The following is a 17,115-nucleotide window of genomic DNA, read 5'->3' as shown; positions in this document are numbered from 1 at the left end:
ATTTGTGTCTTTTATTTTGGTTTAGATAGGAAGTTATCGGAGGGTTTTGAGAAGATGCGTGATATGACCCACTTACAGTTTAGCAGTAGTTCTGTCCGTTGGGACTATCAGTACTACTGCCAAGTCACACATCCCTCCTCATTCAGTGACCACAAGGGCCCAAGATTCCCAGATCTTTGCCTGGGCACTTATCACCCTACAGTTCTGTGCTTCCCCCAAGTTGACCATTTTCCCAACCCTCCAAACTCATGAACCAGACTATGAGTCTGCCATCACCAAGACTCCCTGTGTTCAAAAATTCTTCTCCAAACTTATCATTGCCTTCATGTTGTAGTGAAAACTGGCTGTCCCCTGAAGATACTGTTCCCAAGTATCCTCTCCAGTGGAGGCTATTTTATTCTTCTATACCTCCCCTATCACTGGACCTGAAAATATTATAGGTATTATCTTTGATCCTCTTGGGAGGTCTTAAATACTGTTTCTTTCTCCTCCTTAAAAACCTCTACTACTTTGACATGTACACCACAGACTATGCAAACTCCTTTTACTATATTTTGCATTCCTTTCCAGGCCCCAGGGTCAGTCTCTCTTGTTTGCTGAAGATTTAGCAAGTGGCTCAGTGTCTCTGTAACCAACACAACTCTTGGCACAATTTTTGGTGATTTAAAAATCCACAAGGACAATCCCTTCTATGCTCGGGCCCCTTGGTCCTTTGAACTCCCCATGTTTTCAATCCTATATTCATGTTTCATTCCAAAATGATCAAATCATAAACATATTAATTTGTAATAATCTCTTTTCAAAAATATTTATATCAATTATATCTAGAATCCAAATCGTATCTGTGCAGCTCATTCACATTATAACGTGTGGCAGATTGCATTTTCTAAAGATGGCCACAAAAGCAGCTCCCATTCCACATGCTCTTGTGCAATGTGACCTTGCCACTGCATCATTAAGAGGTGAAGTCCAGTTACCCTCCCTTTGAATCTGGGTTGGCCTTGGTGACTCATATGTAAACAATAGAATACGCAAGAAGAGATGCTATGTGACTTTCGTGGCTAAGCCAGCCTGGCAATGTCTGCCTTGTTCTCTTGCAACACTTTTGTTAGAGCCCTGAGCCACCATGTAAAAAGTCTGACTACCCTGAGACCACCATGCAGGAAAGGTCACATTTAGATGCTGTGCCACTGGAGTCATCTCAGCTGAGGCCCCAGAGATTGTGCAGGTGAGAAGAGCTGTTCCCACTGTGCTCTATCCAAAATAAAATGGTGGTTGTTTTACACCATTGTTTTGCAGTGTTTTTATACAGCAATAGATAACCAGAACAGACCCTACTTAAACAATTCTCTGACCCCTAAAGAAAATCTTCATATTTTCACCATACCAACTTCTTTATATGATGGTGGTAGTGAAAAATATCCTCATTTCCTTTACTACTTGGCTTCGTTGATATGGAAGAAACAGTTGATGCTCACAAAATAATTCTGGGCTCGCCTACATGTCTCGTACTCCCTTGCAGTTGGTTTGTGGCCATGTGTCTAGTGCTGGCCAATGGAATGTGATGGGAACCAACTGCTCTAAAGCAGTTAAAAAGGGGTGTGAGTTCTCTTTATATTCTCTCTTGCATTAACATGGCTGGGTATACCAACTATGAAAAGACAGGGTTGCAAAATGGTGGCAGTCTGGCTCATGAGTCACTGTTGGAAGGCAGCTGCCAAAGAGAGATTTCTGACTGGCACTGAACTCTGATGTGAGCAAGAAATAAATCCTTGTTGTAGTGAGCCAATTAGATTTGAGGAGTTGTTTGTTTCTGCAACATAGCATAGCTGATCCTGGCTAATACAATTTTCACAGTCCATTCTAGTTGCTCCTTTGCATACATCTTGCACCTCACATTTTTTCTGTTCTTTTTTTCTGGTTAAGGTCAACTTTATGCCTGCTCAACTCCTGCACTAAGTTATATGTATCTAGGAAAAAACAAAAACAAAAACAAAACAAACAACAAAACAGCAACCATGCTGACTGATTTCTTTTTAAATTCATGAATACAAACTTCTAGTGGGTCCTTAGTGCTTCTTAGTGATCTCCTACATTATCTTATTTAATTAATTCTCCAATTCTCCAAAATGGAAAATTGCAATTCAAAAAGCAATTCTCCAAAATTCTTCTTTCAAATTCTCTCCACTTTCCTCAAATCAACACCTACTTCCCCAAATTTATTCTCAGCTGATGACTTGCTTCATATTTCTAACAAAGTCAAAGACAGAGAAGAGAACTTCCACATGCTCCCACCCCAACATGTACCAATCTATCTGGATCTGTCCATGTATTTTGCCTTCTTTTCTCTTACTATAGCTGAACCATTTATGCTAAAAGCCAATGCCTCCACTTGTGCTCTGAATCCAATCCTGTCTCTCCTGTTCAGTGATGTTGCTTCTAAAATTTCCTCCTCTCTCTGATGTATTATGAAGTTTTCTTTCTCTACTGCACATTCCCATCAGCAATGTAAACATATTCTAATATCACCCATATAAATCCCCCAAAACTGTGACCCATATGTCTCTCCTATTATTCTCTGTTATTGTAAGACTCCTTGAAGAGTTGTTTTTACTCACTATCTTCAATTCCTCTCCTCCAAGCTCTATTGAACCTACTTAAATTATCCTTTCTGCCCTCAACACTCCCCCAAAGCAGGTCTTGTCAAGGTTGCTAGTGAACATCATATTGTCAAATCCAGTGGTAAATTCTCAGTTCTCAATGTGGGCAATTTCTCAGTAGTTTTGGCACAACTAATCTCTTCTCCTTTGTGAAGAATTTTGTTTACTTGGCTACTCAGAAGGTTATCGCTCTTGGTTGTCCTGCTGTCTCACTGCCTGATTCTTCTTAAGGTCATTTTCTGAATCATCATCATCTTCCCAATTCCTAAGCACTGGAAAACCCCAAGGCTTAGATCTCAGACTTTTTCTGTTTTTCATTTTTTATTCTGCTTAGGTGATCTCATCAAATCAACACTAGCTACTCCATGATGTTGGACTCATCACTTCCAAATTTATATCTCCAGCCCCAACCTACAGATTTTACCTCTGAACCTGAACTATATATGTATCGTATATAGCCAATTTCACATTTCTTCACTTGGAAGCAGAACAACTATCTCTAAGTTAGCAAATATCAAATTCTTGATTTAATTCCCTAAAACTTATTGCTCCTATGACTTTCCTATTATAGTAAATGGCAACTGCATTCTATTAGCTATTCTGTCCTCAAAAATTTGGGTAATCCTGATTCCTCTTTTTCTTATATTTCTGACATTTCTTACATGCCACACCAGGTCCTTCAGTAAATCCTTTTAATTCTATTTTCATATATGTATCTTGAGTCTATTCCCTTTGTCCCACCTACACTGCCACCATGCTATTCTAAGCCAAATAAAGTAGCCAAGGATGTCTTTAAAATATAAGTCAGATCACAACCCTCTCTGTCTAAAAATGCTTCCAATAGCTTTTTGAAATATTAACTGCTGTAACACCCTTCATAATTTGGCCCCATATTACTTCCCTAAGTCCTTTTTCAAACACTATAAAGTTGTCCACTTTGCCACAGCCACACTCCTTTTCTTGCTCTTAATTATGACAAGCAAGGTCTCACCTCAGGGCCTCTGCACATATAGCTGTCTCTGCCCAAGACACTTTTTATCCCAGATCACCACGTGGTTTCTTCCTGTACTTCATTAAGTGCTCTCCTTTAATTTAACTTTTTAGAAATGCCTTTCTCTGCTCTCCATTATCTTGCTTTATTTTTATTCTTTTATCACATCAACAATGTAACAGTTTATTTTTATTTATTTGTTTATTGTCTGAGTCCTTCCCTCTGTAGACCTAGAAAGTAAGATCTGTAAAGGTAATGACTTGATCAATTCTGTCCAACACGTTTTACTCCAGTGCTCAAAACATCTGAAACATAGTAAGTGCTCAATAATTATTTGACTGAATGAATAAATAAATGAATACAGATCTCAGTTAAGAGTGATCAGTGAAATCTCATATTTGGAGACTTTGGGATCACCAGCAACAAACAAGTCATCTAGATGTGTCCAGTGACATCAAGCTGACTAAAGTAAGACTTTGAGCATATGAAACAAATGTGGGATGGACAGAAAAAAAATAATAGTGAACAAAGGCTGCTAATGACCCTGGCAGTTATCCACAGAAGATCAAAAAGATACAGCATGAGCCAGCTTGATGCCTGTGTACTATATTAGCTCATATTTCTCCTTCCAGAAAAAGGAAACAAATCCACATAAAGCAAATGAGGTGGAAAAAAAAGCTGACAATGAGTTATAAATTAAATTAGTGGTATTCTAATTGGTTTATGCTTGGATAGAGAAAGGCCATTAGGCTGGAGCTAAATGGGGTCATTTTTAGATGACTTTTGAAAAACATCTAATTTTGAATTTCTTTCTCTAATTCTTTCAAGAGGGAATATACACTCCTGTAATCATCTTCTTTCCAAAACCCAAATCTGAAGATACAATTTGACAAACACAAATTTACTTTTCAGGAAAATATAAAAATTGGTACTGGCTTAACACTGCCAGATAGTTAGGTAGAGTATAAATGACTCTGAAAAGACATGGAGAATATTAAGCAGATGAATAATTGGAGAAAAGAACAAGCAAGATGCATTGCAGAAGGAAGATAGCTGGTCAAAAATAAAATGGCTGAGCTTGTTTAATGTGAAAAATAGAACATCACAAGTGACATACTCAGCTTCAGGGATAAGTTCTAATGAAGATGGAAGGTCTGAATCTTGGAACATAATGGAGTGAATATTTACTACCTCAAAGCAATCCTGATGGGAATATAGGGATAGAAATACAGGTTTAACAAAATAATTGGGCTTTTTTTCCCTTATACCCAACTAACTTTGAATCATGTGATTTCAACACCGTGTAAACTGTCATTCATCAAGGGACTGGTTACAACTAGTGGCGTTTGCACCACCAGCAGGTATTTCCAACTCATCTTATGCTCAACACATCACATTCCACCTGCCAGCTTTACGGAGGTGAGCTGCAGGCACTTGACTGCTTTTTGTGTCTCTGGCTCTGAATGCAAGGGTATCTCTTTTTTTTTTTTTAATTTTAAATTCTTTCTCTCTCCTTTTAACATTAGAAGGTAACGATTAGAAGTTTGAGGATAATACATAGTCTAAATGTTTTTATAAAGGATAAACGATTCTAAACTTCAGTAGAAGAATGCAATGAATAAATGCTGTAGGATCTGAAAATTTAAGACTGAAGAGTCCAAATCCTTCATTTTATTTATGGAGAACTGGGGCAAAGGTACTATACATAACTTGCCCCCAAAACACACAAAGTTAACGTAAAAGCTGGGATGAAAACTCAGGTTTCCTAACCCTGTGGAATGATCCTTTCATTTCATGAGCTTTCAATCTTGGTATCCTTACTACTATAATCATTTTATTCAAAAATAAAAACCAAACCAAAACAAAAACTCCCCCTTGATGGAACAAAAATTTTGCCTTTTATTACTGAGAAAAAATAAATGCATGTTGATAGGTCTTTTGTTGCTATTTGTTCAGAACGTAGCAGAAATATTTTGTTTCCCGAGAATATTTTAAGGAATTACAATTGCAGGAATACTGAGGTGTGACCACTGAAAACCAAGTTTCCTAAAGTCTGCACCTTTCCTGCCCCGGGATACTTCCTTCTGGCTTCAAAAGTCACTGTGAGTGGAGATAAATGCGGTTACAGGGTCTGGACTGTTCCTTCCGTGTGGCTTCAGGTGTTCTTGTTACTTGTTTAAAGAATGAAACCAGCACTCTAGTTTTGTAGTGTCCATGTTATAGTCTGGTTTTAGTAGAGAAAGTTTTTCTCCCTATTTATATGAAACATATAATTCTACCTTTGTTCTGATAAATGTTTATATTACTCAGTCAGTCTGCCATCAGTTTTAGAAAAAGCTCTAGAAGGATCTAAGCTAATTTATCAACCTAGAAGCAGCCATGTCCCATTTATGAATAGTGCTGAATGATTCTTGTAAATCTTTTATTATTTCAAGCTATGAGACTGAGTCCAAAAAGCATAACAAGTATAAATGGTTCAAATCTAGAGTCACCATTGTCATTGGTGACAAAGATGTTTTGTGTCATTCTTTGGGAAAAAGAAAAAAAAAACACTTTTAATTAACAAGATACATATTCCTTTAGAGATGATAATGCAAAAATCCAATAAGATTTTCAATTTCTTGAAGCCAGGGGCTTTTTCCTATTCATCATTCAATCCTCTGCAGTTAGTATGCCAGGCTAACTACCGAAAATTGCTGACACTGAGTATTTACGGTGTACTATTAGCTTTAATTATATTGTTAAATTCAAAAATAATTTTATGAGGATGTTACTATTATTATTATTCTCATTTTCTAGTTGAGGAAACTGAGGCTTCAGTAGATGAAGCAGCTTACCAGGGCCACAGTGAAGCTGGGTTTCCCGATAAAGAAGTTTGACTCCAGAACCTACAATATAAACTCACTCTGCAGCATTATCCTCGAAAATGTTTGTTATTGTAAAAAACAAAAGAAAAGAAAAGAAGCCTCCTGATCACCCAAAAGACTTTGTGACCACGTTCCTGCATAAAACTGTAATTTAGAGCTATTTTTTAAACTGGGGATCTAAAACCAACAATTTTTCAGCTGAAGACTCTCCTATTCATACCAGTTTACCACTTGGAGACTATTTTTACAGCTCATTCTCCAACATAGAGAATTTTATCACACCTAACAGACCTGTTGTACAGTACCATAGATATCACTATTATCATCTCTTTTCTGATACAACCCATCAATCTTGCTGCTCACTTATTTTTCTTCCTAGACTTGACTTTTTTGCAAGCAAGCACCACACACACACACACAAACTATTTTCTAGGCCAATTATATATGGCTGGGAGAAAACTTACAAGAAGGAGTAATCTTGACTGAGAATTCTTACTAATTATTTTCACTGGAGATGGAAAAAAAATGGGCATGTCTTTAGGTGGCAACAGGAAAATTTTAGCTTCTATAGGGGTGGGGAGTGGAATATATTCACTGCAAAAAAATCTTGAAATGAATTACTAAACACAGTTTACTGAAGAAGTTCCTTGAGATTATGATATATAAGAGGTTCTCAGAATTTTCATCTCATGATATTCACTCTTCACCATCTTATCAACTTGAGGATGCCAATGAATATGAACTACAAAATTTTGTTTGAAATAAGTCTTTGTTCTCTTTAACTCTATCCCCCATCACCCCCAATTAATAATTTTGAAGAAGCTGACTAGAGAATTTCAATATTGTGTAATTTCAAAACATCTGGCAATATTAAATGCCCTAATATAATTGGGAAAATAGAGTGATAGCCCCATAACTTTCTGATAGGTCCCAAAAGGTGAAACAGACACCACCCCAAGTAAAATTTTACATAATAACACAGACATATGATTGCAAAATTAAAACATATTTCTGCCTGAGAATTCAAGAAATGTACTACCTTGCCCCAAACCGGTAAGAATCCGATTACCACAAGGATCGATAGTTACCCATGGCGAAGAATGGAATTCCCAGCAGGGTGGAGTTGTACTTTCCATCAGTGATGAAGAAGATCCCTGCTGCCGTGACGATGGAGATAAACACCGTAAGCACCCCCAGAAGGCCCAGGAAAGGCTTGCTGCGCAAGCAGTCCTTCATGGAGCTGGAGAGGGTGGCTGTGGTCAGGATCAGCACGAGGCTCACAAGGACCTTGCTCCTGGCCAGGATGCTGGTCTTATGAAAGTCTCTCCAGAGGCTAAAGGATGCTAAAGAATAGAGCTGGAGGTCCTGGTGTTCTTCCTGGAGCTTCTTCATAAGCTTACAGAACTCATTCTCCCACTTCTCCCCTATGAGGTCTTGGGTGGCAGAGCCGTAGGTCTGGAGGTAGTAGGTGATTTGAACGGCTCTGGCTGACTTGACCCGCTGGTCCTTGCTGTTTGGCACTTCCACTACCCCGCCCAGTTGGTGTCCAATAAAACTGTTCCTCCCATCCTTGAAAAGAATAAAAGGGGAGACTTACGTTACTAGAGGGATACCCTTTCTTGAGAACCAATTCTTACTCTAAAGGTGCACAAAGAAGGCAGAAATTGGTTCTAGCAATCATAGAACAGATGTGGGTGGAGTGGCATGTTAGGACTTCATATTTAACCTTTTAGAGCTATGTGGGATACCATGCAAGATGATCAGGATTAGAAAAGATGCAAAGAGTATTACGAAGCTACACAAGATTCACCACATGCATTGGAAAATGTATGTAAATACTGCTTTGCTCTCATCCATACTCTCATCCCCACCATTTCTTTCTGTAACAATCTATTATAACTCCTTAATGCAGGAATCAACTTTTCTGATTCAGATTCAGCCAAAAGTAAAGTATGGCATGAGCTAAAAACATTTCAAAAATTAAAATAGTTATCCATTAAATAATAAACATGCTGAACTTTCTAGGGTTAGCATACACACACGCACAGAAACTCACACAAACATGCATGAACATCTTTGCTAATTCTTTCTATTTTGGGGGCACAATTGTATATTGAAGAACAGTAGAAATTTACTATCCCTTAGAATTAATTTAATGGAGTTGAAATGTTTCCTAAATATGCTGTAAACACCTGTTCTCTCATTACAGCGTTCTCTCCAAACACCACCCTCAGACATAGGTTGACCTTTTCCCACAGATGACAGTGGACAAACCCCCCAAATCAGAATAATATTTTCTGATATGGTTACCAAAAGGAATCTCAATTTCAGGCTTGACATGAGGTAGAACAGGTGAGATTGAAAGAGATCATTTAAGGTGGACATTGAGGTACCTAACGGGATTCAGAGCACTAGTTCACAACCAGTGGACCTCAACACTCAGAAAGTAACCCCTGAAGTTGTCACCAAATCTTAAGCAGTTGGGGAATTTTATTTTTTCTGCACCTGTCATAGCAATGATTGGCAGATTGAATATTAATCCCACCAACAGATCCCAGGAGAGACAGAATACTGAAAATGTGAAAATGTGCTGCAGGTACTGGGTGAGAGGCAACAGAAAAGGTAAATTCATGCCATAAAAGGATTGCATGTTCTGGAACATGATCAATAATGCTTTCTAGAAGGGGTAGTGTGCAGGACCACAGGCTCAATAGTGTGATAACAACAAAGGTTAATTTTATGGAACTATGAGTCACTGTTGTACTCTAGTAAACACTTGTTACAATTACAGTGGTCTTGTTTAATCCAGATACCTATGTTCAAGACAGGTATTTGTATTTGTATTTTAACGTGTACCAAAGCAACCCTAATATTTGAAAGTATGCTGCAAACACGATAAATTTGAGAAGTTTACAGACAGTACAATTACTGTTAGCAGGATTATCAAGAATAGCAAAAGAGAAATTTCATAGTCACTCCATGTACCCATTTTCCCCTACATGATAAGTAAAAATTCTGTTTAACTCAACCTGACCAGCTCTAAATGAACAATATATTTCTAAACAAGAATTTGATTTGAAGGCTTTGTTTTTTTGTTTGTTTGTTTTTGTTTCTGTTTTTTGTTTGTTTGTTTCTTTTGCTTTGCTTGGTATCTCTCCCACTTCCACTTTGTAATTTTTCCATCTCTTTTCCTTATAAAACTCAAACTGAAATTCTGGTCCTAAGTTCCCAAGGCTCTCTCTTGAGTAAAAACTCCAAAGACTTGCAAATGCGAAGACGAAGGAGGTGGGAATACTGTTCTAGCACTGAGAGGGTTGACTGCTGTTTCCACTCTTTCAATACAGCCCAAAAAGCTCTTCATTTCAGCTCTTTTATTATTGTTTTAAGCTTGGTATAATTTTTAACTCCACTCTTGTTTCTACTCTTTTGAAATTCATCTTTGATGTTGACTTGCACTCCTGATTATTTGAAAGAGAAAATATTTTTAAAGCTTTATTTATTCATTTAAGAATTGTGGCTGTGTCTGCCTTTACTCATTGCTATCAACAAAAATATTTCTCAGGAATCTTTGGCAGCAGCATAAGGATTTATGTATCCTTCAGGCCTCATTTAGAGATTACAGTGATCAAAGAGGGTTCTGATAATGTGTACGGCCAAATGTCAAAATTTTAAAGACCAAATATAGATTTTTAAACAACAGATCTTCATTGAGTTTGGATAACTTCTAACCTCCCATTTGAAGTTGTCTAATTTCCATATTTTTATAAAAATTATTTCATAAAAATATGCTTTCATCTCATATTTTCCATTCTGTTTAAATGAGTGTAACACATGAAATGGATTTCTCTCTCCAGTTCTGCTCCACTCCATATACCAGAACAAGATAAACAGGGTGTTTGGACGTCCTTGAATGGAAAGCTCCCTTAAAGCTTGACATATTGTAAATGCAGTTGGCACAATCACTCCAATCACTATAGCCCTGAAAAATACTCTTTTATACATTATTCTTAAGAGAAATTTTTTACTATTTCATAAGGGGTGGTAGAGGAGTTGGTTAGTTTCCTGAACTAAGCAATTCATAGATGCTTCTATGTAGAAGAAACAAATAATTAATATAGTAAATATGGTAATTATCCTCTGGGCAGAACTTCCCTGGACTTGTATAAAATCAGGTAGGATTAATAGAGAGAATACTTAATTGGGAGTCCCGTGACCTGGGATACAGCTGCAAATCTCATATTAATTGGATAAGAAATCCAGGTCTGGTCCCTTCCCCCTTCAAGTGTCAGTTTTCTCATATATAAAAATGAGCAGATGAAAGTATATGAACTTGAAGTAATTTTTCAGCTCTATTATTCTATGAAAATGCCATCTATAAAGTTACTCTGAAGTGATCTGAATGTCAGAAATGATATTATCATTATGGCCACAAATTAGTTACTTTTACACCTGGACAAGCTCTTACCAATGGCTTAGCAGCACTATTTTGTTTAAGAGATGAGGAAGTTGAGAGGCTCGGAGATGGCAAACCTATTAGTCAAAGTGATGAACCCAGAGTTCCAACCCGGGTCTTTCGAGTCCAAGTCTAGACCTTTTCAGGATCCTATGGAAGTGATTGCAGAGAAACTACTTAGGCCCCTACTCTCCACTAAATGCTCTTTGTGCTTGAAACTTTTTTCACCTCATATTTTTAAAATATTTTTCTCTCCACTAAAACTGGCCTATCATTTGATACATATTTTGATTCAGTCTTCCCCTTTCATGATAAGACTTTTACACCAAGTTCTGAAATTCCCTTAAGTGCAGAAACACCTTTCATGCCCTAATGGTGATAAAGCTTAGAATAAAAATATTCCAAGGTTGTAACACATTGCTTTTGGTGCTCTCCCTTTCAATCACTTCGAACTTCACCTGAAATGACATCACTAACATGGGACAACTTTAAGTCCCTAATTCATCTCCTCCTGGTTCACTCTCTCAATCTGTTCTCCACCAAGAAGCCAGAGCTAACTTGTACAATTCTAAATGAGACTGAATAATTTTCCCACTGAAAACTTCCATTGGCTTCCACTTGTGGAAGGAATAAAGTAGGAACCCATTGCCAGGACTTCGGGCCCTGCGTGTCCCATCCACCGTTGACCGAGTTCTCCAATCTTGTCTCCTACTACTCTCCTCGTGAACTCTGCTTCCACTCTTCTGGCCTTTCTTCCTAATTCTTGAACAACCACGTTAATTTCCATCTCATGACCTTTGCACATACCATCTCCTCTTCCTGGAATGTTTTTCCTCCATTTTTCTTAGGGCTAGGGCTACTTCCTGGCATGGGGCTCTCACCTTCAGAGAGGCCTTTTCCAACCTCACAATGTAAACTAGAAATCTTCTTCCCTAAAATCACTCCATCACGTAATCCTATTAATCTTCTTCCTACTAATGACTTCTAGCCGTAATGATCTTACTTAACCATTTAATGATTCTTTTTCTTTCTCTGCATTAGAATATACACTCACTGAGAGGTGGCGCCTTGCCTGTTTTGCTCACTGATACTTTCCCTGGCATATAATAAACACTCATAATATTTGTTAATTAAGTGACTTCACCTTGAGGTGGAAATAACTTGTCATAGGATATTTCTTAGAGGTAATTTTACTAAGACCAGGAAATGTAAGAAACAGTAAAAAGTTCCTGAGGACAGTAGGGACTCAGATAAAGAGAGGGAAAAATATGGAAATTAGAGGTTGAGTCAGAGAAAACAAACTTGACCCCTTTTTTCACCTGCTTAAGTCTAGTTCAATATTTCCTCAAAATATGTTTCCTCCTCTATTATCACTGCACACCAAACATGTGCAGTAAAATAGTTAACTGGCAGGGGCTTCAGGCAGTACCAGAAAAAAGGATCTGGAGGAACAATGGCTTATAAGCCAAGGACAACATAGGATGCTCAAGGCAATGAAGAGAGTGATTAGGAACTGAGGGTAGAGAGGGAAGCCAGTGCCTCTCCAGTAAGGATTCTGAAAGCCTTATTAAGGAGTTGAACTTAATTGTCCTGCAATGGGAAACCACCGGTGAGTTTTAAGTAAGGAAGTGATATGATTTAATTTTTGGAGTGCTTGCTCTGAGTGCACTGTGGAGAACAAGTTAGGGAATAAAGATGACTCTGAAGGAAAGGGTTCAGTTAGGAAGCCCCTGCAGTATTTCAGGCTTTTGCCGCATGAGAAAATGTCAACCCAGGCAGTCTTCGGTAGGTAAATGGTTCCAAGGTGGATCAGCAGAATGACCTATCATGATGCTATCTCACAGCCATGAACCTTGTCATCACACGATCTCTCCAGCAGTGGTAATGTCTCAAAAATTTCTTTCTTGGTTTCTTTAGTTCTTACTTAGTTTAAGATTACCAATTCATAGCCTTTAAAATCATTCCCACCCAATCCACACCTCTTCAGTAGAAAAGAAAAGTGAATTCTCAGAGATAAAATCAAATAATAAATCCTTAAAGAGATGGGAAAGGATGAAGACATCAATGTTATAGACAATTGTGCAAAGAAAAAAATTACTCCGTGCTTTGAAGTTATAGGGGAGCAAGTGTCATATTTGCTCAATATATTTGCTAGGTTGACATTCAGATACTTTATGTTACAACTAGATAATTTGGCAATACAGTTCCTGTGCAAAATAGTTGTAACTCAGATTTCATTGATTTTCAGTGAGGTAGACACTGCAAGGATATTTGAAACTTTTAAATGGTCAGTTGTCTTTTATTGCTGAAAAGAAAACCTTCTCTTGTGTGGTAGATGGTGATATTTCTAAAAGAATGATGAGGTTTTTTTTTTTAGTAGATCTTTTCACAACAAGATTATTTCTCATATTTATTTCCTAATGTATATTTTTTTTGTTTATTCCCAATGCCAGTGTATATACAAAACAGAGTTTAATGAAATCCTCAATTATCCTGATTTTTTTCTCTCCAAAGCTTCATATTTGGTAGAAACTAGCAAGTAATGAAAAAGCAAATTCTTACAACTTATTCAGTTTTAAAAATACCCAAGAAGGGCAGTATTACATCTTAAGAACTGTGTAGTCCAACATTCCACTACAATAACTATATAAAGAATCAAAAGCCATTTCCACCAAAATTAAGACTTTAAAACATTAAAATAGAGAATAAATTAAATTTCTTATGTCACATTATTAAGCTTGGAAAGTGCAGTGGTGTATTTTAGATTTTTTTTCAAAGTGGAGGGTTTAAAAACAAGATTTCTGAGTTGAAATGAAATAAAGCCTGTAGCCAACCAAAATGTAAAATAATTGTAAGAGAGCACTCCAGCATATCAATTAACTGAGACAAGGTTGTAAATTTTAAAACATGTAACAGACTGTTCCAAGACTTAAAACCTTTATTTGCATTATCCTAGGTAACCTTCCCTGTTGCCCTACAAGGAAGTGCTATTTTGCAAGAGCCTCATGTCACTGATGAGCTCACAAGGGTCTAGCAAGAGAAAGTAATGTGAATAAGGATATTCAGCTTCTAAGTGGCACAGTCAAGAACTTGATTCCTGTGTCTGACTCAAAATCCATGTTCTTAACACCACTGCACATATATTTGAGCACATATATTTGAATAATTTATGAGTATACTTGAATAAGAGAAAGTGCAATAGAGTAGTTGAATGCACAGATTCAAGAGTGTAGGTTTTTCTCTTCATGGTCCCAATCTTAGCACTGACAAGCTGTGTGACTTTACAAGTATCTTAAGCTTTCTGTGCCTTAGTTTTATTACTGGTTAAAATAAGGATCATAAAGCATTATGAAGATCCAATGAGTTAATACACGTAAAGCACTTAGTGCTCAAAAATTGTTAGATATCATTCTTAAGAATGTCATATATTTCATATTTGAATGATACTGTTTAATCACTTAGCTATCTAAGATTATTCCATATCCCCCAGCAAAGGTATAATGTGGAAAGAATACAGGGTACAGGGTTGGGACACCTGGTTCAAGCTCCAGTTTTGCTACTGTACACAGTGACAGGACATGCTGCTTGACTTCTCTGGATGTCAGTTCTCTCATCTCCAACATAAAAGGTTTAGGTTATATTATCTCTAAAGATCTTATTAGCTCTGTATTCAACAATTCACTGGTAGTAAATTCATTAGACATTAAAATGTAGGTCATAGAAATCTTACTTAAGGAAAATAAAAGGGAATTAGAAGAAAGGAGAAACACAAGATGACCCATGTTCATTTCCATAGAAACAAGAAGCTTTTTATCTTCTTCTAAAGCTGGACCAACTCACTTTTCCTCCTCTTTCTTTGAGTAATTTCCAGAGAGAATTCTTTTCAAAAGGAGAAAGAGGAAGAATCTGCTCCCATCTTACCTAGACGTAAATCATCTCTCAGTAGCTCAGATGAATTAATTTCTTAGAGAGTAAAATTCATTCCTTCTTTAGACCTCTATTTAATTAGTATCCTCTCTACTGTATTGGTTTGCTCAGTACGTAATAGTATAAATAAATTTAATTTCTCCTTTATTTACATAAAGTCTTCTAAACAAATTTATGAACAATGTGGAGAAGTTGAGTTAACAACCACATTAGATTTGGGGCATATGATAATGACCTTTCTGTTTCTCCCTAACTCATATTAGTAATCCAATTCCAAAACTTTCCATTAAAAGAAATATTAGTATTCTGAAGTGAGTCTTTCACAGAGGGATCAAAGTGACTACTTAAGGGCATGTATTCCATATTGAACAACACTTAGCTCTGATATTGACCTAAATAAAGGAAGCTGGCTGTCAACTCACCTGGGAGTCTTTGAGAAATGCACAATTGGGCCCTAACCACAGACCACCCCCCACCCTTCAGTAAAAGGATTGAAAGTCCTACCATTATAGCTTTACTTTGGACTAAGAAACTATCTTTGAAGTTTCTGATTTGCATCCGCATGCCATATAAGGAGAGTGACACCTGGCCATTAGCACCTCTGAGTAGAAAAGTAGATCAGGGTGACAAACTCTAGAGGCAAACCGCACAGTAGACTCAAAATATGGTCATGGAAATGAGAAAGTTAGGAAAGATCCAAAGCTTAGGCACTATAGGTATCTACTAGTCAGCTCTAGTGTGGTGAATTCCTGGGTACCCCAGACTGTGACACACATGAAAACAGGGAAGTAGGAAACAAATATTTCATTCAAGAAATATTTAGTGAGCATGTGCTATGTGTCAGCCAGCTATTGGGGATAGAGCAGTGAACAAGCTATAGTTCTTGTCTTCAAAGAGCTTATGTTCTCAAGGAACAGGAGGAAGATAAGTAAACAGGCAGATGTTTAAGTATATATATATATATATATATATATATATATATATATAATAAATACTGTGATATGGGTAAACACAAGACGTTAAGGGAGCTGAGAAGAACTTCCTCCTAGTCTAGTAGAGCTAAAGAAGGTTTTTCAAAGAAGGTGACATCTTAGCTGAGCCTGAGTAGCAATCATCCCAGTTAGTTATATGAATGTGGGATTTCGTTGGTAGAGATGGGGAGGAATGGTTTTCCAGGCAGAGGGAAAAGCATGTGCAAAAGCCTAGGGAGGAGAGTAAGCATGTTGTGTTCCTGAGACTGTGGGAATATCTAGAACGTCTAGAGGGTGATGGGGTGGTGGTGGGGGGGGGCAAGATCAGGACTGGGTAGTAAACTTGGAGGCGTAGGAGGGAAACAGCATGAAATGTTGTCTTGACAAGAAATTTGTTCTGAGTGCAATGAAGAGTCATTGAAAGATATATTGAGGGTAAAATTTGCTTTTTCAAAAGCTCTTTCACTGTTTTGTGAAAAATGAACTTTACGTGTGCTTTGTGGTTAGAGATGGGTAAAAAGAGGGGGTGTGGGATCAATTTTTTGCCTTCTTCACAGCTTTTTCTAAGGGAAGACCTACCTAACTGATTGTATGTGAATTAGAAAAAGATTTTTCAGAACTTATGCAATGCACACTGTTCTGAAAATAAATTTTCCCCATACCTGGGCCTTTTTCTGGAAAAGTTTGGAAATAAGTTTGTTTCCTAGAGATATGGTGGTTGCTAAGAGTGATCTACTCCTTCTAAATATTCCTATAAATTCAATAAATGAAAACAAGCAATATTTATACTGGATGCCTCGCAAGGAAGATTGCTAGTCTATGTGTAGAAAACAAGATAAGGACAAATAAAAGGAAGATAAAGTCTTTTCCTTGGAAGAATTTATACTTTACTTGTAGAAACAAAACACAACCATGAACTCATAAGATGGCAAGAGAATAAAGCAGTACAGAGCATTATAATAGAGTAGTCATTGCTGAAGAATCAAGATGAGTGCTGGGGGTTGCAAAATTGTTTATATATAGCATGATCTCAACCATGTAAAAATAAATATTCACATCAAAGTACTCGAAGAAAACACATCAAAATTTTAATATTGGCTCTTATTTGGTATAGGATTGTAGGTAATTTCTGCTTTCTTAGTTAGGTTATATTACCTCTAAATCTCCTATTGACTCATCAACAAAAATAATAAAAATAAATATGTTAAGGGAACTGAAAAAAAATGGAGATTTGAATGGGAGGGAT

The 17,115-nt window shown here is 37.1% G+C and overlaps 1 protein-coding gene across 1 annotated transcript in view; it reads right to left on the bottom strand.

Annotated features, from left to right (window-relative positions):
* PTCHD4 (patched domain containing 4) overlaps window positions 1-17,115 on the bottom strand; it is a 172,907-nt gene that overhangs the window by 118,533 nt on the left and 37,259 nt on the right. The window contains exon 2 of the mRNA XM_037844361.1: window positions 7,607-8,087. Within this exon, the coding sequence (XP_037700289.1) occupies window positions 7,607-8,087 (481 nt within the window). The remainder of the gene's footprint in view (window positions 1-7,606; window positions 8,088-17,115) is intronic.

The sequence above is a fragment of the Choloepus didactylus genome, chromosome 7 (genome assembly GCF_015220235.1).
Source record: "Choloepus didactylus isolate mChoDid1 chromosome 7, mChoDid1.pri, whole genome shotgun sequence".
Lineage (NCBI taxonomy): Eukaryota > Metazoa > Chordata > Mammalia > Pilosa > Megalonychidae > Choloepus > Choloepus didactylus.
Note: the sequence above shows the minus strand (reverse complement) of the source record. Positions and strands in the feature narration are given on the sequence as shown.